The sequence below is a fragment of the Desmodus rotundus genome, chromosome 6 (assembly GCF_022682495.2).
Source record: "Desmodus rotundus isolate HL8 chromosome 6, HLdesRot8A.1, whole genome shotgun sequence".
Classification (NCBI taxonomy): Eukaryota; Metazoa; Chordata; class Mammalia; order Chiroptera; family Phyllostomidae; genus Desmodus; species Desmodus rotundus.
Genome location: NC_071392.1, coordinates 9,604,010 through 9,626,236, shown reverse-complemented (window position 1 = coordinate 9,626,236; position 22,227 = coordinate 9,604,010). Strand labels below are relative to the sequence as shown.

General features: G+C 54.1%; 1 protein-coding gene across 4 annotated transcripts in view; it reads left to right on the top strand.

Moving 5' to 3' along the window:
• The window catches only part of ADCYAP1R1 (ADCYAP receptor type I), a 45,926-nt gene extending 26,256 nt beyond the window's left edge, over window positions 1-19,670 (top strand). The window contains exons 13-18 of one of the 4 annotated variants that reach the window (XM_071221644.1): window positions 3,055-3,146; window positions 12,503-12,586; window positions 15,039-15,168; window positions 16,510-16,551; window positions 18,012-18,246; window positions 19,011-19,670. In XM_071221644.1, coding sequence (XP_071077745.1) covers window positions 3,055-3,146; window positions 12,503-12,586; window positions 15,039-15,168; window positions 16,510-16,551; window positions 18,012-18,200 — 537 coding nt within the window. In that variant the 3' untranslated portion in view covers window positions 18,201-18,246; window positions 19,011-19,670. Of the gene's footprint in view, window positions 1-3,054; window positions 3,147-8,400; window positions 8,485-8,906; window positions 9,012-12,502; window positions 12,587-15,038; window positions 15,169-16,509; window positions 16,552-18,011 lie in introns of those variants that run through there. The other 3 variants (XM_045197447.3, XM_053927260.2, XM_053927261.1) reach the window with 3 other exon arrangements.
• The last annotated feature ends 2,557 nt before the right edge of the window (window positions 19,671-22,227 follow it).

Sequence of the window (22,227 nt, the reverse complement as noted above, 5' to 3'; positions counted from 1 at the left end):
TCTTCAAAATCTTACTGCGCGTTTTTTTTTTTATGTGGATTTCATATCCTTTGGCAAGTTGCAAAACAAAAGTCTGGTGGAGATTTTTGTAGGATTTACACTGAATTTATAACCTAACTTGAAGGATACAGTTACCACCCCACCCACCCACACACACTGCTATCCACGGTTTTGCTTTCTAAATTTCTAGTTACCTGTGGCCAACCATGGTCTGGAAACAAAAAAAATCAAATGAAAAATTCCAGAAATACACAGTTCATAAGTCTTAATTTGGATGCCATTGTGAGCAGCGTGATGAAATCTCTCACTGCCTCCCCCTGCTGTGCGCGGGCAGGCACCCTCTCTCTGTCCCGAGCACCCTCGCCGTGCAGGGTACGTGCAGGCTGGTCACTTTGCAGCCATCTCGGTTGTCACATTGACTATACTTTGAGAGAGAGACGAAGACCACACAGAACTTTCATTACAGTACATTGTGACAATTGTTCTATGTTACGTGACAATTGTTTATTTTCAGGTATTATTAATCTCTAACTGTGCCAGATTTATAAATTAAACTTTATCATAGATATGTATGTATAGGGAAAACATTGTATGTTGAGGGTTTGGTACTATCCGCTGTTTCAAGCATCCTCTGGGGCTCTTGAAAAGTATCCCTTGTGGATAAGGAGGGACGACTGTAACCGATTTTCTTAAAATTATGAGTCTCTCTGAGGATGTGGCACGAATCTCTATTTATTCCATCTTTCTCACAGGCATTTTGTACAGTTTTTTAGTTGTATTGTTAAATTTACCTCCAAGGTAAGTCCAGCCAGTCTGTCCTTTTGTTGTGTGTAGGGATCATTCTTTCATTATATTTTTTAGTAGGTTACTGCTGATACTTAGGGGAGCTTTTAGGTTTTTATTTATCTTTTCTTGGTCACTTTTTAAAACACTCTTAGTAGTTCTCATTCCCTTTCAGCTGTTTCTCATGGATTTTCTGGGTAGAAAATTACATAATCCTTAACTGAAACTAGTTTTCAGTCTTTCTTTCTCATATTTACACCATGGATGCCTTGCTTTCGTTGAGGAGGGTGTTTGCTGTAGTTTTGGGAAGTCACTGTGTAATGAATTAGGAAAGTTTCTGCTCCTGGCTTGTTGCCATGTGTATCTTTTTAAAGTCGGGAATAGCTGTTGAATTGTATCAAATGTGTTCTGGAGACATTTACTGAAGTCATTTTTCCTTTAGCGGTGGACGTTTCTAGTGTTTCAGTTTTTCTTCGTCGTGAACAATGGCACAGTGGACGTCGTGGTGCCTATCTTTGGGCGTGCGTGGGTATGTCTTTAGAGTATAGCTCCAGGTGTGAAATTTCTGGGACACGGGCTGTGTACACTTAACATTTTCGTGGGCATCAAGTTGCCCTCCATTAGCCATGTACAAGAGTGCTCATTTGTCATGCCTTTGTTGATGTGACGATTGCCGAACTATTTGACAATCTTTTGAGGGATCACTGGAGCTTATTGCTTTAATCAGTTACTGTAGCAAGTATTAGTAGTTTTTTATTTTATTTTTTTGCATTCCTGGCACAAAACCTTTATGGTTATGATCTGTGTGTTCATTTAGCACACTGCTAAATTCTCTGTGTTCATATTTCGTTTATAGTTTTGCATTGCTCTTTGTAAGTTCTCTGGTTTTAGGTGTGTACCTGTGTGTGTGAGTGTGTGTGTGTTTTGTAGCAGCGCTTTCTCAGCCTCATAGGTCATTTGGGAGCTTTTCCTCTTATATGCTTTTAAACAGTGTAGCAGTCTGTGAATTGCATCTTCCTTAGAGGTGTTCTGGAGCTGCCCTGAAAAGTGATCGGGGCCTGGTGCCTCTTGCTGTATACATAGTTGATTCCTTCTTAAATTTCTTTTGAGGTCATTGCTGTCTTCAGATTTTCTACATCTTCCAGATTTGCCTTTGTTAACTTACATTTCCCCATTTTGTTTGATTTCTTCTTATGATTTAAAATATTCTATGCACCTGTTGTTTTAGCTCCCCTTTTTTTTTTGGTTTAATTTTTTTCTGTTTAATTACATGTTTTCCCTTTTGGATGGATACACATGTGCAGTTAGCTGCAATTACTGAGCTAAGTTGCAGGTACTGACCAGACACAGGGCAGGCAGTGGAGAACATGACTAAGAGCACCCTGCCTTCACTTAGCAGCATGCTTTATAATTCCAATAGCTCTGCAAAAACAAACAAACAAAACAAGACCTAAAATTGAAATTTCTTTTTATTGATCAATTCTACCTTTTAAACAATTTTTTACAATGACTTTTTATCTTTATTAATTTCCTTATTGTATAAGTTAAATTTGTGGTACTCTTTCCCTAGCTTTTTATTTGAACGCTTAATTATTTTATCTTCAGCATTTATTGTTTTTTTACTAAGCAAGTGTTAGGCTCTCCATGTTTTCTCGGGGTGCTACTGCGGCAGCCTCTGGAAGATGTCGATCTGTATTCCTCTCTCGGCGCCTAGTTTCTGTTTATTTGTTCACCTCCCTCCTCCTCTCTCATTCTCCCCACTGCTTGGCACTTGGTTTAGGGATCTTGGGCCCCTGATCTTTACCTGAAGGTAAATGCTGCTGTTGCTACTCCCAGGCAAGCCTTTAATTAATAATGCGTGTGGCTGTCCATTGCAGTTCCCCATTTTCAATGAGTCTGAACTTGGAGTTCCTCCAGAGGGCGGCTCTCACCTCTGCAATAGCCTCTTCTCTATCTGTTTGGCATTGGACTGGTTCCATCACCCTGACCCTAGTTGCTCTTTCTCTTCCAGAAATTGCTCACTTTTCTGGCTCACTCATGATAATCTTTCCTGTTTCTGAGTACTCCTATGGAATTCTTTTTCTTCTGTCTCTTCTGTCATTGTGACCCTATGAACACGTGTTCTCCTGGCGCCATCTTGGATTATGAGTCTAGATGGGATCTCGACCCATGAGGGAGGGCCCTGCTGGGGGGTTAATGGCCGATGCAGGGGCAGGGGAGTGGAAATGCTTGCCCAGAATCATTTCTATCTGCTTTTTCTTGGCTCCTCAGGTGAACTTTGGGCTCTTTGTCGGCATCATTTTCATCCTTGTGCAGAAACTTCAATCTCCAGACATGGGAGGCAATGAGTCGAGCATCTACTTGTAAGTACCATTGTGTGAATGCCATAGTCACTTCCGACAACTGTGGGGCCTGCTCTCAGGCCGCAGGCAGAGAGGCCTGGGCTGTGCTGATGGGGTAACTAGCATGGGCATTCGCAAGGTTTCTTTCTGATAAAAGTGCCTGTAAGATCTAGTCACCCACGTATCCTCAGCCACCCAGGAGCTCCTAATCCACATGGTGGTTGCATGGAAGGGAACGGAGAGAGAGGAAGAAACTGACAGACGTCATGCCCCCCTAGGAAAATCGAGATGCAAATTGCCTGATTCCCTAGGGTAGGAAGGGTTTGGTTGTTTAGAAGTCGGGTTTCCTCCGGGGATCTTGGTGCTTTGGGAAGCTCATGAACGCCCCTGGTTGCCTGAGCTTCCCATCCCAGCCCCGTGTGTGCATGTTGCTGCAGCCCCCACCAGCGAGCCATGCGGATGTTCTCTCTGGTCTGTGTATGGGAAGCAGGCATTTTTTTTCTTCTCCTCCCCTCGGGACAGCTCTGCTTCTGGGTCTGGTCCTCTTTCTGTAACTCCCTCTTCCCTGAGCAAAGGAACATCTGATATGTTTTGGATTGACGAGGTTCACAGGCAACCTCTTACCATTGAGTGTAGGGTTTTCTTCACTTCCACTGCCATTTGGTTTGTTTCCTACAAGTGTTTCTGCAGTCATGTCCCCAACAGCTTATCCCTGCTTTCTCTGTCCCACCCCTCTTCCAGCCCCCAACCCATTCTGAGTCAGCCTGAGTGCGTTTCATCTGACCCTTCTTGCTTCATGGTCAGGAGCATGGCCAGACTAGGTGTGTGGGGTGGGGGGCGGGGCTGCGGGGACACTTCTGATGCTGGGGCGGAAGGTCAGTCCCCTGTGGTTGGCTGGAGGGGCCAGATGGGCATGGAGAATCTGGGGGCAGTTTCTGGGGTCTGTCTGTGGCCAGGGTATAAGCCACCTGTGTTGCTTCCTTGGTTTTTAAAGAAGAGAGAAGGTTAGAAGGAGCTGAGGTATCCCCATTGCATTAGCAGGGGCCTTTTTCCGGCCTTCATCAGAGACCCCAGCATGGGGCTCAGAACTCTGATAGCTGCCTAGTGGGTAAGTAGGGCAACAGAAAGTTCTCCTGGAGAGAGAGAAGGGGTGGGGGAGCGGCTCAGAGACCCCCATGCTAGATCCTTCCCTAAGACTCCAACTCCTCGGGGCTTCCCGTGGTCTGTGCGTTCAGCCCAGGCATGCCCCTTGCGGACGCCCTTCCCCTGGGGCTGGGGGTCAGCCCAAGGCCTGGCTTGGTAAGCTTTGTTTGTTCTGCATGGAGGACGATTCCATTCCATTGGGAAACAGTCACCCACCCACCTGCTTGTTTTCTTACCCATTTACTGTTTTTTTCATTTTTTGCAAGTTTCTACCAATCCCTGCTTATATGTGTATGTTATATAGTCAAAAAATATTCATCCATACTAAGTCAGTAAATCTCCAAGGCCCTGCCCTGCGGGACCAGTAGGGCCTGTTCTCTGCCACTACCTACCTGCCCTAGAGAGGTGACTCCTCTCTTCATCTCAGGGACCTGCAGCCCAGGGCCCTGCTGCTCTCCTCACCATCCTGTCCAGCATGAGCACCGTGTCCTGTGTCTGGCCCCAGGTCCTCCTGCTTGAGGGTGCGTTGGCCCCCCACGAGCTGTTACCTCGGATGTGTGAGCCAGCGTGTGGCTAAGTTGGCCTCATCTCTCCTTTGAGCTCGAGCAGCCTCGGTCACCCCTCCCTGTTCAATGGTAGGGTCTGTTTCTCCTTCTGGGGTCCTGGGACCTCTTCTCTGGGGGTTCTCGCAGCTTACTGCACTCAGCCGCAGCCTGAATAGGAACACTCTGCTTGCTGCAGCCAGACACACTTCACCAGCCCAGACAGCCTGCCCCAGGCAGTAAGAACCGCCAGGGCTGATGGAAGGGAAATCTGGGGCCAGGGTTTCTAAGTTATCACTGACTTGGAGCTGTGGAGTCCTGAGGGGCCTTCCTAATTCATAGACAAGAACCACTATGATTTGCACATGGTCTGCACAGGCATACTCCCGAGACACCGTGGGGTGGGTCAGACCACCGCAGTGAAATGAAGAGTGTGGTACAGTGAGTCACACAAACTTTCTGGTTTCCCAGTGCATACAGAAGTTATGTTTATACTGTACTGTAGCCAATCAAATGTGCAATAGCATTGTGTCTAAAAAGAACAATGTGGATATCTTAATTAAAAAATACTTTATTGCTAAAAAATGCTAACTATCATCCGAGCTGTCCGCAAGTCCCACCCATTTTGCTGGGGGAAGGTCTTGCCCCTGCACTGATGGTGGCTGACCTGTTAGGGCGGTGGTTGCTGAAGGTTAGGGTGGCTGTGGCAGTTTGTCAGAACGGGGCAATTTTCTCTATGAGTGATTTCTCTGTGGCGTGATACTATTTGATAACATTTTGTGCACAACAGAACTTCTTTCAAAATCGGAGGCAATCCTTTCGAACCTTGCCACTGCTTTGTCTACTAAGCTTATATAATATCTAAGTCCTTTGTTGTCATTTCAACAATCTTCACAGCTTCTTCACCAGAAACAGAGTCACTGCAGGGAACCATTTTCTTTGCTCATCATGAGAAGCAGCTCCTCGTTTGTTCAAGTGTTATCATGAGTATAGAAATTCGGTCCCATCTCCAGGCTCTACCTTCAATTCTAGTTCTCCTGCTATTTCTACATCTGCAGTTACTTCTTCTACTAAAGTCTTGAACTCCTCAAAGGCATCCAGGAGGGTTGGAATCTACTTCTTCCACACTTCTGTTAATGATGATATTTTGACCTCTTTCCATGAAACATCAATGTTCTTAATGGCATCTAGAGTGATGAATCTTTTCCAGAAAGTTTTCTATTCATTTTGGCCAGATCCATCAAGGAAACATTGTGTATGACAGCTACAGCTTTATGAAATTTATTTCTTAAATAATGAGGCTTGAAAGCCAAAATCACTCCTTGATCCCCGGGCTGCAGAACGGATGCTGCATTACCAGGCAGGAAAGCAATATTCATCTCATTGCACATCTCCATCAGGGCTCTTGGGGGACCAGGTCCATTGTCGGTGAGCTGTAATATTTCGAAAGGCATCTTTTCTGAGCAGCTGGTCTCAACAGTGGCCTTCAAATACTCAGTAAACCGTGCTGCAGACAGATGTGCTGCCGTCCAGGCTTCACGTCTCTCTTTACAGAACACAGGCAGAGTAGACTTAGCAGAGTTCTTTAGAGCATGATTCTGAAAGTTGTAGAATTTTCAGAATGGTAAGTGAGCGTGGCTTCAACTTAAAGTCACCAGCTGCATTAGCCCCTCACAGGAGAGTCAGCCTGTCCTTTGCGGCGTTGAAGCCAGGCGCTGACTCCCCCTCTCCGGCTGTGAGCGTCCTGGATGACGTCTACAACTTAAGGCTGCTCTTCCACAGGGAAACTCTGTTGTCGAGTGTAGCCGCCTTCATGAATCATCTCAGCTGGACCTTCTGGGTAACTTGCTGCAGCTTCTCCATCAGCGCTTGCTGCTTCACCTGGCACTTTGGTGTTACGGAGGCGGCTTCTTTCCTTGAATCTCATGAACCAACCTGTAATAGCTTCAGATTTTTCTTCTGCAGCTCTCTCAGTTCTGTAAGCCTTTAAGAATTGAAGAAAGTGAGGGCCTTGCTGTGTGTTAGGTTTTGGCTCAGGGAGTGCGGCCTGTTTGATCTTCTCTGCAGACCAGTAGAACTTTGCCCATGGCAGCAGCGAGGCTGTTGCACTTTCTTACCACTCGTGCGTTCACTGGAGCAGCACTTTTAATTTCCTTCAAGACCTTTTCCTGTGTATGCACAGCGTTGCTAGCTTTCAGCCTGTCTCAGCGCTCCACAGGCCTTCCTCACTGAGCTTACTCATGTCTAGCTTTTGATTTAAAGTGAGCGATGTGTGACTCTTCCTTCCACTTGAACACTTGGAGGCCATCGGAGGGTTATTAATTGGCCAGATTAAAAAGATCGTCATGTCTCGGGGAGTAGGGAGGCCCGTGGAGAGGGAGGGAGGTTGGGGAAGGGGCAGCTGCTGGAGCAGTCAGAACACACACGGCATCTGTCACTGTCACTGTCCTACATGGGCGTGGTGCATGGTGCCCCAGAACACCTGCCTCAGCAGCATCAAAGGTCACTGATCGTAGCTCACAGTAACAGATACGGTAACAGTGACAAGTGTGAAATAATTGCAAGAATTACCAAAATGTGACAGAGACACGAAGTGAGCGAATGTTGTTGGAAAAACGGTATCAATAGAATTGTTCAACACAGGGTTGCTACAAATCTTCAACTTGTAAAACAACAAAAACCACACGATCAGCGAAGTGCAGTAAAACGAGGTGTGCCTGTACGTTTAAGCACTGACGTTTGAAGAACCAGCTAGTTGGTTTGCTTCTATCGTGTCAAAAAATCCCCTCGTAATCTCAGCAAATACTTTTTATAGAGAAAGTGAAACATGCACTCATCCCAAGCCCCAAAGATTAAACACTCGATGGATGTGTTCTGCAAGCCAGGGGTGAGGGACGCAGGACCAGGGGTCAGCTTGATCCGATTAAATTCAGCAACGTGTTTGCATGTTTCCAGGGTCAAGGAGACCCTGTCAGCAAAGTGAGGGGCCATCAAAGGACAGTGAGGGGCAATCCAAGGACAGTGAGGGGCAATTCAAGGACAGTGAGGGGCAATCAAAGGGCCAGGGATACTAAGAACTCAGAGCATTGAAACACACCTGCAGCTCAGTCCATGCCCACCTAATGCTCACAGGCACCCAGAGAGCCTGGCGAGATAGGTGTGTGAGATGCGTGCATGCCCAGTAAGCCCCGGTCTCACAGCTGAGTGCAGCGAGCCTGTTGGGAAAGAGTGTGGTCTCGGCCGCCCTGCGGGTAGGCCCTCGGCTCCAAGCTTGGCCGCACCAGCTATCCTGTTCTCAGGGGGTCTCCAGGAGAGGAGACGGCATTAAGCGAGTATCTGAACAAGGTTTCCTAAAAGAATAGGCCCCAGTGGTTCCAGCCTTGTATAAAGCTGCCCACCTGGAGGGCGTTGAGCTGAGACGTGTCTGCTGTGGGGGAGGGGAGGCTATGGGGGGACTGGAAAGGGCAGCGCATGGTGGGAGAGGATTTTAGGGCTGTGCTCGAGTCCCCTTGGGCCACCAGAGTTATGTGTTGGGCCGAGAAGCCCTTCAGAACTACCAACAGCTTTTTGGTTTTTTCCTCTGTTTCCAGAACAAATTTAAGCCTGGGAGTCCCCAAGAAAGCCCGAGAGGACCCCCTGCCTGTGCCCTCAGACCAGCATTCACTCCCTTTCCTGTAGGTTGGTTCCAGCTGCTCAGGTGATAAGGGTTTGTCCTCCACAGACTGAGGTGAAGGGGCAGAAGGACCTGTTGGGGGCTGGGTGGTGGCACTGAGTCCCCAAACTCTCTCACCTGATGCTCCCAGTAGGAAGAGTATTTGGGGTCAGGACTTGGGCAGGGAGTGTGGGCGTGTGCTCAGACTGGACTTTGTCTTGGGCAGGGGTTAGGGCTCAGCCCAGGGCTGGGGTTAGGGTTAGCCTGCCTTTTCCTGGGGACCAAAGTTCACCTCTCCTAGAAGCCAACTGGCTCAGAAAGGGGAGGGGAGGCCCCAGGGCCTGGCCCTGTCAGAGCAGGCTTCATTCCCAGTGGTCTTCCCACTGCATGGTGGGCAGTGGAAGCTGATGTGGGGGAGGGAAACCCCATCCGTATCCCCCTCAGGGACCCCACAGAGGGACTCTCCACGGTCCCCAGGATGAAGGAAGGAGAAGAGGACAGACACCATGGTGCCGTAGCTGGCTCAGTGGGGCTGTAAGGTACCGGCTGTTGGACGGACGACATTCACCTCTGAAGACAGGCTTCTCCCTGGCTAGGCAGACGTACAGCCACACGGACCTGGCTCCTCCTCGGGGGTGGGGGAGCAGGTGGGGAGCAGGGGGCTTTCTCCCAGATCTGCTGCGCTGGGCTTCTGCCTGGAGTACCAGTGTGGTGTAGAATGCCTCCCTGGGGACTGGGCTGGGTGCTGGGGGCTCACAGCATCTTAGCAACAGGAAGGACCCTACAGGGAATGTTCAGCTCGGACCACAGCGTCCTGTGGGCCTGTCACGTCCAGTGCTAGACTGATCACCAGGATCAGGGCGGACAGACAGCGGTGCTGCCCATGGAGGTCTCCCTGCAGGGGTCTCTGTCCAGCACCTCGCCAGGTGTTTCCCAGGGCCCCGGCCAGGCAGCCTCGCTCACTGAACACAGCAAAGCCTTCGTGGAGTTTGGCCTGAGACCACAGCCGGCACCCAAGAAACCAGGCTATAGGTGGGAGACCTGGAAATGGCTTTGACCTTCTTGCAGACAAACAGGAAATCCTTGGCAGGACCGGGCCTGGGAACCAGAGCTCTCTGACTTCCTGCTACGGGGTCTGTTTCTCTGCTACTCTGATTCTGGCTGATGCTGCTGACTAAGCAGCCCCCACCCAGCACCCTTGTCTGAGTTTCTTATCCTCCCTTGGACCCAGATCAGAACCGAGCTTGTTAGCCAGCCTGGGTTCATCTCTTCCTCTTGATGAAATTGCTTTCCCCTCTTTCGCTGGTCGTAGGAACTCTCCAGAGAAACTGACGTCTCTTTCTTTCTTTCTCACACCTGTCCCTGGCTTTGCCTCTCTTCCCTGGTGTTTCTTTTCAGTGGGTTTTGTTTTGTACAGAGTCACGGAAGATCTGGGGGAAGGGTGGTGTTCGGGAAGAAGAGCCCTGACCTTTGTCCCTAGATCCCCCTCACCTTCTCCCGAGAGCCCCCCAAGACACTAGGTCCCCCCCCCATTTTTCTCCCCCAACTTCAGTCCCCACCAGAGGCATACATCTTTACCAGGGGCTGGTGTCCCAGGTAATTTGCCACTAAATGGCCTTGTTGAGCACACTTTGAAGAAATCAGAAGAGTCTATTTTTACTGCACCCAGGGGCCAGGAAGGGCAGGGACAATTTGGGAGCTCCAGGCGGAGCGATCTCAAAGGGGATCAGCCGAGGCTTTAGAATTCTGGGTGAGGGTTCAAGCCTAGTGTGTAGGAGGCGACATCCGAGGTTTGGGCTCTCGGGATCCTGGACACTGCTTTCTGGGCTTCCCGTAGGCCGAGCAAGGTCGAGGGATCGGGCCACTGACTGTAGGAGAGAATAGCCAGCCCTTCAGTCTGGGCAAGGTTGAGAATGAATGTGAAGAGCAGGAGCGTCCATTCCTGAATACCCGGTCAAGTGCTTCTAATTACACACTTACATGTGTATGTAATTAAAAGAAAACATACTTCTATGTGGCCATCTGTCTCTGTGTGTGTATACGAAACAGACCTTTGGCACACTCACTGAGGACGGGAGAAACTTCTCAAACACGTAACTTTCTCCAGCGGTGCTTCTCAGGCTTCACTTGCATGAGGACCACCAGGGGACCTTGTTAAGGTGCAGATTCAGAGCCAGTAGGTCTGATGCGGCCCCAAGAGTCTGCGTGTCTAAGAAACTCTCAGGTGATGCTAATATTGCTGGTTTGGGGACCCCACTCTGGGTAGCAGAGCATGGTGTTCCACGCCCCCATCTATAAAATGGGCCAGTATCGCCCACTTCACAGTGCTGTGGGGATGGAAAGATGCAGTTTTTTAAAAAGAACTATTCTTTAATTTTTATTTTTTTAAAGATTTTATTTATCTTTAGTGTTCATTTTGGCAGCACATATACTAAAGATTTTATTTATTTTTAGAGAGGGGAGGGGAGGGAGAAAGAGGGGGAGAGAACCAGCAATGGGTGGTTGCCTCTTGCGCTCCCCCTACTGGGGACCTGTCCCACACCCCAGGCATGTGCCCTGACCAGTAATCGAACTGGCGACCCTTTGGTTCGCAGGCCGGCACTCAATCCACTGAGCCACACCAGCCAGGGCGGAAAGATGCCGTTTCTTAAATGAGCACCATAGCCCTCACTGGGGCCCAGAGGCTGGGAGGACCTCAGCTTACTCCATCTTTGAAATGTGTGATTCAAATGTTTGCCCCAGAAAAAAGGCTTGTGTCCCCTGATGCCAAGGACCTTCAGACTTGCTCTCGAAGAGCTGGAGTCACAAACAACAAATCTGTGAGTCTTTCATGTGCTTCCGTGCTCCTTTGGATTGGTCAAGGTCACTGGCAGGACCCAGCGCCTCGTGGGGCCTCAGGAGGGTCTGTGAGGCGGGCAGGTCTGTTGCAGTCTGAGGAGATGACTCTGCTGTGCTGGTCAGGGAAGGAAAAGAAGTACCCGCGGTTTCTGCCGTCCCAGGCTCAGGCGGGCAGAGAAGGGCTAGAAGCGATGGAAATTCATCCTGAGGCCTCTTGGAGGGGATGCAAGTTCTGTGCCTCCCCTAGCAGAAAGCCCATCTAGACCAGCGCCCTGGGCCCACTTGTTTCTGTAGGCACTGGGACAGTGCCCCAAAAATGCTCCTCAGCCTTCAGCCCCTGCCCATTGGATCCTCTCAGGAAGTGTAGCCTACCCGAGCTGTGTGCTAGAACTCTCAGCAGTGACAGAAATGCCCCTGATTGCTGCTGTCCCTTGTGGGACCCGCTAGCCACCTGCAGCTGCTGAGTCCTTGCAGTGTGGCCAGGGCCAGTGAGGAAGCAGACTTTTTAACTTGATTTAATTTTAACTCAGATAGCTGCGGATGGGCAGTGGCTGTCATACTGGATCGTTCAGGTCTAGACTAAAGTTGGCTCTGTCCAGGCGACCTCTGTGCCCCCTGTGTGTCTGACTCGAGGTGCCTGGGGGCTCAGACAGAGGAAGGTTAGGCAGAAGAAGAGGTGTAGCAGGGGAGACCAGTACATGTGGAGTCGGGCTTTGTAATCAAGTCCACAAGTAGCTGACTCCAGCCTGGGTCCGCCGATGCTGGGCACTGTGAGGTCCATGGTATGCGATTCCAGTTGCCCGGCTCTCTGGGTGACATCCAGCAAGGCCACACTCCAAGCCTAGAGCTGACTCTGGAGACAGCTTCTGGCTGCCTGAGACCCAGCCCTGGCCCCACCTTCTGAACACACGTGTTCCCTCCAACACCCTCAACCCTGATCCGTGGTCCCAGGGTGAGTGCTCGTGTGTGCGTGCATGCATGTCTGTGCACAGATGTGTACACACGTGGGCATACATTTCTATGTCCAGAGCTGACCCTGTCTTGGCCCTCGGCTTGCTCATGCTCCATATCACCGCCCGGTCCTCTCTCCACACCCTCGGCTTCTCTGCCCTCCCCGTGAACTGTGTGGCTTTAAGTCCCACCTCAGTTTCTTCATTGCCCGATGCCCCTGCTGACAGAAGTGCTGATCTTGTCACACCCAGCAGCTGCGTGCAGAAATGCTACTGCAAGCCAGAGCGGGCTCAGCAGCACTCTTGCAAGATGTCAGAACTGTCCACCATTACTCTGTAAGTGTGTGTGGCTGTGGCCCATGTCTTGGTGGGGGGGGAGGGGACGCATGCTGCTGCCGCCTCCTGGAGCCCGCCTGCCTGCTGCTGCTGGGCTGGAGGAGAGCAGAGGGCAGCCTGTGCCTCCAGCCCCAAGCCCCATTTTGGCTGTTGCATGTTGACGCCTGTGTGTCTTGTGAGTTCTCTGCAATCTCATGGTGGGGAGCGGGAAGGAGGTTGTGGGGATGGAGCTGCAGCCACTGAAGGAGCTGCCGAGCCTGGCTGGCACCGAGGAAGGGCTCAGAAGCCTCGGCCACTGCTACCTGGATGTGTGGCCTTTCCCCAGTGTCCTGCTTCTCTGGTCTCCGGTCTTTGGAACTCCCAGATTCTTTCTGCTGGACTTAGAGCTTGAGTTCATATGGCCCAGCCCCCACACAAGACAGGGACCCCCATTGCAGCACATCTCACTCATACTTCATGTGCACGCTCGCTGATGCCTCTCTGAGCCCCTGCCACGGCCTGAGGAGGCGGATACTGGTGTTGCTCCCATTTCACAGATGTGAAAACTGAAGCGTAGAGAGGTGAAGTGGCTCACTCCAGGTCACATAACTGGCAGGGTGAGGCTTGAACCCAGGGTGCCCCGTCACCTGGCGCCAGGCTGACTTCGAGGGGAGCAGCCACCTTGTTCGGATATCCCTTTAAGTGGGGGAGCCCTCTCTCACTGGGCAGATCTGACTGTTTGAAGCTTTCCTCGGTATTTTCTAGGACTTCTCTGCCATGCTTGCCTCCCCAGGGCACAGGCTACAGACACCAAGGCCCTGTGTCCCTGTCAGATCATACAGGGATTCTGTGACTGTCCTCAAACAGGCGTCCTGAGGCTCACACCACATGTCTACCTTTCCGGGCCTCTGGCCAGCTCTGAAGTGTGGAGGTCCCAGGACTCTGGGTCCTGGTCACCTCCTCATCTACCTCCACTTCCCCATCTGCCACAGGGGTCCCTGAGCTGCCCAGAACCCTAGCAGAAATTCCCGACTGCTCCAGGCAGCCTCGGGGCTGCAGGGGAAGGCAGGTGCTGCCCCGGCCAGGTCTTGCAGCACAGGCTGCCCGTGAGCAGGGGGAGGGTGGGTGGGCTTCCTCCTTCCAGGCACAAGCCCTGGTCCCCATGAAGGTCTTCTCAGGTGACTCCTCCCTTTTCTTCATGTCTCCTACCCTCCTTCTCTTTCTTCCCCTTCCCTCTTCCTTCTTCCTTCCCTCTGAGAAGCCAAGGGCCTCACTCCGACTGCTTGGATTTCCTTCTGAGATCTGGATCCAACAGAACATTCTCCCCCAGAAAAGCTGGGAGCTGGGATGGGGAAGAGGGAGGAGCGCATGGTGTAACCGCCCCAAATCAAATGGCAGCCCCCATGCCCAGCTATCCACCCCATGGGCCAAGGGTGCAGGGAGACGGGGAGGCTGAACCTCCTACCCACCCTCGACTCAGAGGGTGAAGGGGGTGGTCGGCACCTCTCAGGCAGGCCTCCTCTATGAGGATATTCAGGGGGAGCCAATATGCTGGGGTGGGTAGAAATGGGGTCCCACACTTGGGGACCTGCTGAGAGCCCCCCTTCACAGAGCAGGACCCACAAGGGCATGCACTGCTAACTCTTGATGTCTTATGTGACTCCTTGGCCCCGCCCCTCAGAACAGAGCCCCATCCACTGTGTCAAGGAGCCAGCGGCAGGCAAAGGACCCACAGAAGAGCTGGCTTTGAAGGCAAGAGGTCCTTTTGGTCCTTTATTTCCTGCCCACCCCATCCCTATGCAGACCACTTTCTCTCTCTTTGCCTTAGGTTCCTCCTGCTTGGATGGGAATCATTCATGCCCGCAGTCACTAAGTCTTTCCTAGGATCCCACCTGAGTCTCTCCTTCTGTGGTCTACTCACCGTGCCCCCACCCCCCGCCCTGTTGTCAGCATCGCCCTGTCACTCTCCAGGAGTGTCCCTAGCTACCCCAGACTCAGAAACACGACCATCTCTGCGGCCCCTTGGGGCTACGCATTCACGCCCACGGAGCTTCCTTCGGGAGCAGGACAGGGCTGGCTTTGCTTAGGACCCATCATGCCGTCACTCCAGCCTTCCACATCCCCTCCCTGTGTTTTGCCATGACTTTACTTTTCCACTGGGGGTGTCTGTCAATCACACACTTACATGTGCATGCTTAGTGGGTCTACAGGATACTGACGTGGCCTAGAGGGACAGGGGCCCTTAGACTGGGGGATGTCCTCCCAGAACCTCCCACGGAGCTCTGGAGCCCGGCTTTGTCGGCCACCATCCCTCCTGGGCCCCATGAACTTGGGGAGAACCCTGAGGGTGTCCATGGACAGGGCTCCACCTCTGAGGCAGAGGAAAGGGCGGGGACTGGGGTTCTCTGCCCGCCATGGCTCCGATCCAAGCGCAGGCAGCCCCCAGAGCGGATGCCTTGCTCTCTCCTGACAGACGGCTGGCCCGGTCCACACTGCTGCTCATCCCGCTGTTTGGGATCCACTACACGGTATTCGCCTTCTCCCCAGAGAACGTCAGCAAGAGGGAGAGGCTGGTGTTTGAGCTGGGACTGGGCTCCTTCCAGGTGCGTGGTGGGGGGTGGGACTCACAGGGGTCCAGGCCCCTGTCCCTAACCTGCTGGTGGTTCTAGAAACTTCTTAAACCTAAACTGGGGCTCCATGTTTCCATCTCTGAAATGAGAGTTATAGACTAGAAAGTAGCTAGGAGAGCCCTTTCTGCTGCCTACGCTCTGGGCTTCTGTGAGCAGACACACCACTGTCTTCTAGTCACTGTGCCAGGGCATCCTGAGCCAGGCCTCTCTTGGCGATCTGGACGGTCGCTCCCATCCCTCAGCAGCAGCTCCGGGCACAGGCGGAGTGCCCTCTACAGACCTCTGTGCCCATGTCCCGGCTCCTGTCTCTAGATCGTGCACCCCATGAGCACTGGAGGTCTGTCTTGCCCAAGTCGGGGTCCCAAGTCCAGGACCTGGCCACAGAGTGCTGAGCGATCTCAACTGGTGGATGATCATGCAGACATATACATAAATGACCCCTGGAGGGAGAGAGCGGGGGACTAGGGGCCCCGTGTATGGGTGTAGGTGGGTTGTAAACAAGTGAGCGAAGGAGAGTTAGTGTGACAGCCCATAGTGAGAAAACCACCCTTAGGGAGCACGAGGGGTTTGTGCAGGCCGGGCTCACTCCCTTGAGTGCCCCCAGGAGACAGCAGCTGCCGCCCACCCAACCATTTCAACATGTATTTGACCTTGACGGCCAGGAAGTTCCTCTCTGTATCTGACTTGAGTCTCTTCCCTCCCCCAATTTTAATTCTTAATCTGGTGAGGCTGCAAGTTATAAAGACAAAGCCCCGGCCTGGGAACCAGAGCCCGGGTTTCTGTCTCAGCACTAGGAATCTGAATGCAAAGAACATGCGTGAAGATCATAGTAGGGTAGCTGAACACCTACTCTGTGTCGAGCACTTACTCCCATGGCGTGGGGTGTGCTGTGTGTCCAGCCTGGGGTGAGGGCAGAGACAACACAGGTCTGTGTTGTCCCAGAGGGGTGTGCTCCCAGGAGGCCTACAGGCAGGTTGGGAGCCCAGAGAACATTCTGGGGCATTCAGGAAAGGCCTCTTGTGGGGCGAGGGATAGACCCGGCCTTTGGGAGCGGGAAGGATTTGACCAAGGATGTGTGAGCTCTGAAGCCAGGTGTCAGTGGGAGGGGACTCTCATCAGCCACTGGCTCCACGGCTGCGGAGCAGAACTTGTCCCATTTCGCCCCAGATTGCTGGGTGGTAGGTGCCCCCCGATCCAAGTGATTGTATTTTTCGGCTTTCTGGTGTCACTCTTCACTCCTGCCACCTCCCTGACACCTGGTGCGGAAGGCCCCTTGCTCACATGCTCACGGGTGTTTTTGCTTTCTCTCCCCAGGGCTTTGTGGTGGCCGTTCTCTACTGCTTTCTGAACGGAGAGGTAAGACCCTGGCCCTCTGGCTTCTATGCGATGGAGGTGGGGTTCCTGGGCAGCACTTGGGGGGTGCAGTTTACTGGCCACACAGGGCTTATAATCCAGACCAGGGCTCCACCAGACACCCAGGCCCAGCAGGAAGGGGCGGCATGGTGCCAGGGTCTCCTGACAGCCTCCACCCCGCACCAGACCTCTCCCACTTTGCTGCACAGCCAAGGCCCAGACTCTGCAGCAGAGCCTTCCCTCACCCCACCCCCAAAGGCATCAGCTGTGGCAAGCAGACCCACCTGGGAGGGCTCTCACCATAAGACGAACCCCAGTAATAAAGAAGTGAAGTGAGAAAGAGTGAGGCATGGGAAACATGGCCCATGGCTCAGCAGGCCTCGATGGACAGAGCTGCCCAAAGTTCAGCGCTGCTCCCGGCAGGTAGCTTGCCTGCAAACCCATCCCCTATAGAGAGGGAGGGGTCTGTGGGGACTCATCGGGGACCGTGGGGAGAGGCCTGGAACCTCCTAGCAATGCTCCATTTCCAGTGCTACACTCTTGAGGTCTCAGACCTAACCTGCTGGGGTGCTGCTTTTGAGCAGAGCCCAGCACTGAGGTGCTGAGATGGGGCTGGGTAGGTGGGATGGCTTTGGGCCGTGGACAGGATGGCTTGGTGGCACTGAACCTCGGCAGGCTTCTCCACTATCTCATCTAAGAAATGAGAAGCTTGGGCTCTGGGATCACTAAGACACCCCGCAGAAAGGTCAGATGAGGATAGACAAGCAGAGGCAGGTGGGAGCAAGCAGCAGGAGTACGGGGGCTTGTCCAGGGCCTGCTCTGCACGGGGGAGCTGGACCCGGGGTGGGGGGGTGCTGGGACCATTGCCGGGTGTCCAGGCCCTGCACCACACATGGGTGCCGGACTGAGGGGCGCACCGAGGCTAAAACAGGGTATATGCCCTGTGCTCACCGTGTTATGAACAAGTGGGGTGTGTTCGCTAGAGAGGTGTGTTAGTTAGTGGTTCTCAACCCTGACTGCATGCTGGCATCCCTGGGAGGCCCTAGGACACATGCAGGCCTGCCCTGGAGGTCCTGATGTGTGTGTGGCCAGGCTGGTCTGAGCGTCTGCCTTTCCAAAGCTCTCTCCAGGTGAGCCTCGGGTGCAGCCCGCCTCTGATGGCCAGCGAGAGCGCCGCCTCTTGCCCTGATCTGTCTGCCTCCGGGGCCAGCTCTTAAAACCTTCCCTGAAGGCCCCTATGGGCTAGTCTCTGACGGTGGACACGAGAGTCCAGGGCCCCAGGAAGCCATCAGCGGGCCCAGCTCAGACAGTGATATGGGCAAGGGGCTGCGGTCAGCTCCTCAGAGGTGTTCCTTTCCCACTGGGGGCCCAGAGCGCTGCTGGAGGTGGCAGGGAGACAGGTGGATGATGTTGGACAGGACGTCCCTGCCCTTGGAGGTGACCACCCGCGTTGCTCCCTGCAGGTGCAGGCAGAGATCAAGCGTAAGTGGCGGAGCTGGAAGGTGAATCGATACTTTGCCGTGGACTTCAAGCACCGGCACCCGTCCCTGGCTAGCAGCGGGGTGAACGGGGGCACCCAACTCTCCATCCTGAGCAAGAGCAGCTCCCAGATCCGCATGTCCGGCCTCCCGGCTGACAACCTGGCCACCTGAAACCCCCTCTGCCCTCCTCGCCTCCACTCACAGGCTGGGGATGCAGGTGGGCGCCGGCCACGCATGTTGTGCCTCTTTTCTCCCTTTAGGCAGGCCCTGGGCTGGAAGCTGGGCTCCCCGAGGGGGGAGAAGGTTGTAGGCACAGATGGGTATTTCCCCCCTCTTCCTGTTTGGGTGCTGGCCCCACCCACCACGGGCCACTGGGCCCTGACCCCAGACATGTAAATACTCCTCAAATCTGGGGAAGTCGTCCCATTCTGATCCCTTTGTCCAGTGTCCCTGTCACCTCAAGCTGGTTCCAGCACCCCCTACCCTGTCGCCACCAGCCTCATCGACCCCCTGACCTGTCTGTGGTGAGGCCGAAGACCTTGCTCTGGGGATTTGGATGGGGCCTGCCTGAGAGCCTCTCGATTGTGTGACTGTCCGTGCGGACTCCTCCAGTCTGCTCATCCCCCCTGGGGCCCTTCCTAGGCCGAGCCCAGTCTTGGGTGCCAGCCAGAGGTGCCGCGTGGGCGGCCAGAGCGTCCTTCAGTGCAGACCAGCCATGAAGGTCTCCCATGCTCACCCAGCACTGTGGTGTCCAGGTGCCCAGCTCCTGGGCGTCAGGCCAGTGGAGCAGCTTCAGGCCTCTTCCCCCCTGAGGCTGCAGTCTGAGTGGGAGCTGAAGGTCAGGGAAAGTTCTGGTGCTTTTCAGTTAGCCTGAGGGAAATTGCTGAGAGCCAGAAATGTGTGTATGATAGGGAAGGGTGTAGAAGGACCCATGGAAGAAGACCCTCACCATCTCCATTATTGTGCCCCCCGGCTCACAAGGGGACAGGGTTCATCTGGTAGCCGCTTGTTTGCACCTCCTGCCCCAGGCATCAGCTGCAGAAGGTGAGAGGTGGATGTCTCAGAGAAACTGCCTCCCAGCCACGCCTTCCCTGTAGAATCCCTAAGCCCTCCCATCCTCACCTCCCCTTAAGTCAAAGCCATGACTGGGATGAACCAGACACCTTCCAGTGATGTCAGTGATCTTTTCACCTCCGTGGGCCCAAGTCCAGGGCCCAGGGCCCAGGGCCCCTCCCCACCCCCACTGCTACCCCCAAGGACGATGAGGAGCCCCAGCCACCAGCTCCTTGGGCGTGGACTCAGCTACTGAAACCCATCTGAGACCTCTGCAAAGACCACCCTCTGTGTGCTCTTGGATTCAGCACGGAAGGACAAGGAGGTGTCCCAGATGCTGAAGGGAAGCCACGCCCACCAGGCCGCTTAGCAGAAGAGCGGGGTGTGCCAGTGCCTGTCCTGGCTCCCCATAGCCAGCCTGAGGATAATACAGGCCAGAACCTGGTCTCGGGCCGGGAGGTGGAGGAAAGTGCTGGAGTGCCATGCCCTGTGTGTGGGGCTGGCTTCGAGCCGTCAGCTTTTGGTGTTCCTGCCCAAGTGCACCTGTGACTTTGTTTGGTGTTTGTGTTGGGGGAGGGGAATGTTGCTTTGCCCGGTTTTAGAAAAAGGAAAGGGGAGGGGGGCTGGTGGGGCTGCTCGTTTCTGGAGAGGCCTCTGGGGCGACTGGAGAAGGGCTTCGCTGCTCGGTTTAGAGAACCGTGGACCCCAGGTCTTGGCAAGGCCAGAGGAGGAAGGGAGCTGCCTGCCATTGCCTGGGCAGACTGCAGCTGAGGCTGGCCAGGGGGTGTGCAGCAGTCCTTCCATCTGGCACCAGGCCTCGTGAGAGCCGTGTGTTACTTGAGAGGGTGTCCACCAGTCACCTTGCACTTTGGGCCTTGCTGAGGGGCCTGGGCTGCTTGGCGGAGGCCAAAGGCTGGGATTCGGGGACAGAGGGTCTGCCCTGGTCAGCCTCAGACCAGGATACTGCAGACAGAGCGCGCCTTGTCCGGGCCCCCAGTTTACCCGCTGGTGAGGGGAGCGGCCTTCGGATGGTTCTTCGGGCCCTACACACCAGCCATTCTCCAGTTCGGATCTGAGGCAGGGGAGGGCGTGTGTCATTGTGTGTATTGCCCCAGGTTTTGATGTGTGTGTGTGGGGGGGGGGCGTGCTCTTTATTCTTAGAAATGGAGCATCGGTCTCTTTCATTTGGATGCCACAGTGGACACTGGTGGGCCGGAGGGAAAGGTCAGGCCCCGGGCCACTGGACAGGTGCCTCGGCATGGTGTGCAGCCCTCCCTGACCAGGGCCCCAGGATGCTGCGACTGGGTGGGCAGTGGTCACTTCCAGATTCCGGGAGCAGCTCCGACTATGGGCCTTATTTCTTCACCTTCGCTGCCCTCGGCGGGTCTGCCACACTGTGGAAGAAGAGGCTGAGACTTTTTATACAGAGATCATCACAAAACAGCAGAAACGGAAATCCCTGAATTCCATGTGCTGCCGGCCTGAGCCCTGGGCCTGGGTCCTCGCGGAGGCTCCAGGTTCCTGTTGGTTTGTCAGTTTGCTTTTCTCTCCGAACCAACTCCTGCCAGGCTTGTACCCGCAGTGCTCTCCATGTCCCAGGTCAGGCAGCTGGCCCTCAGAGGCACAGGCGGCGGGAGGCCAGCGTGAAGTCTGGGTGAAACCCTTCCCTCTGATCCCTTGTTTCCAAATCTGTGAAATGGGCTGCGAGCCTGGATGATCTGTGCAGCCCAGGGCACCCCGGGGGCTCTGTCTAAACACCAGTCGTCTACTGGGGACGGGACCCGGGCAAGGCCTCGGGCTTTGCTGGGTCACGAAAGGATGAGAAAGCACACCACACACCGAGGGAGGAGAGGCTGAGAGCCAGGCGGGGGTGGGCTGGAGAGGAGTGGAGGTCCCGACTGCACGACTCTAGAAGGTCATTACCACAAAGGGGGTTATACTTCTATGCGACCCCATAGGACAGAGGACACCCAGGGGAGGCTGAATTCTCCTTGGGAGGAGGAAATCTCTCATTCCCTGTCATGGGCGTCCCAGCAAGGAAGGGTTGAGAATGCCCCCAGCCCTGGGGGAGATGACAAGTCAGGGATGCTGAGGCTGTCAGGGAGCCCAGGAGGTGTCAGACTGTGGGGTTTGGGGGATTCAGTGGCTCTGGTGGTCCCCAGCACTGCGGACTTTATGACTATCCCCGTGTCTGAGGCCAGGCCACAAGGAGTGTCTCTCAATGACCCTCCTTGACACACCTGGGGGCCTGCAGTGATTCTTTCTCCAGTCCCCTCACGCCCTGTACTGGTGACTCTGGGGACTAAGCCCAGGGAGCTGGAGCCAGGCCCAAGGCTTGATGTACACCTGAGTCCAGCATCACCCGCCAAGAGTGCTGACTCTCCCTCCTGACCCTTCCCCTTCCCGAAGAAAGCAGAAGAGGCTTTCTTTGTTATTCTGGGAGTGCCCTTGACCCCCTCAAGGCCACTCCAGAGTGAAAGCAGTGAGTGCTTTGTCACCATAAATTCCTACTTGAGCCTAGTGACCACGGAAACCTCTGGGGGCCCCCCGAGGTGGGAGCGGAGGACCTGGGTTTCCCCCAGTTTTGCGACTGACCTGTTTGACCTTGACTCCTTCCCCATGTATCTTTGGGGAGACTCCAAGTACCACAGTGGGAAGGAACTTGGACATCTGCTGCTCAAACCTCCCCATTGGGCTGACGAAGAAACACCAGTGGGCCTAGCCTGGTGCCTGCTCTCACGCTGGGACCCACTGAGCTTTGCAGATTCGAAGACATGGGCCCATCCACACGTGCCCAGTCCTGCACACAAGCCCGAGCAAGACCCTCAGGAAAGCTTCCGTGAACATGGTCAGCCTTGTGCAGCCAGCCCGAGAGGGGCTCTGGCTACGGAGGTTGTAAGCACTCTGGAGGACAGGAGAGGCGGTGGGGCCACGGTGTTGCGGGGGACTTGCCCGCAGCCCTGGGCCTCCGCCCTTGCCCTGTGCGCCAGGGCTGAGCCTCTCTGGGCCTCTGCTTCCTACTCTGACAAATGGGAGGATGTGATTTGCGTTCGGTCCCATAGGACGGGGGTGGGGTTGAAATGAGATGCCCTGTGGGTGAATGGGCTTTGGTCACCACACAGGTGTGGGCTGGTGATTGGGGTGA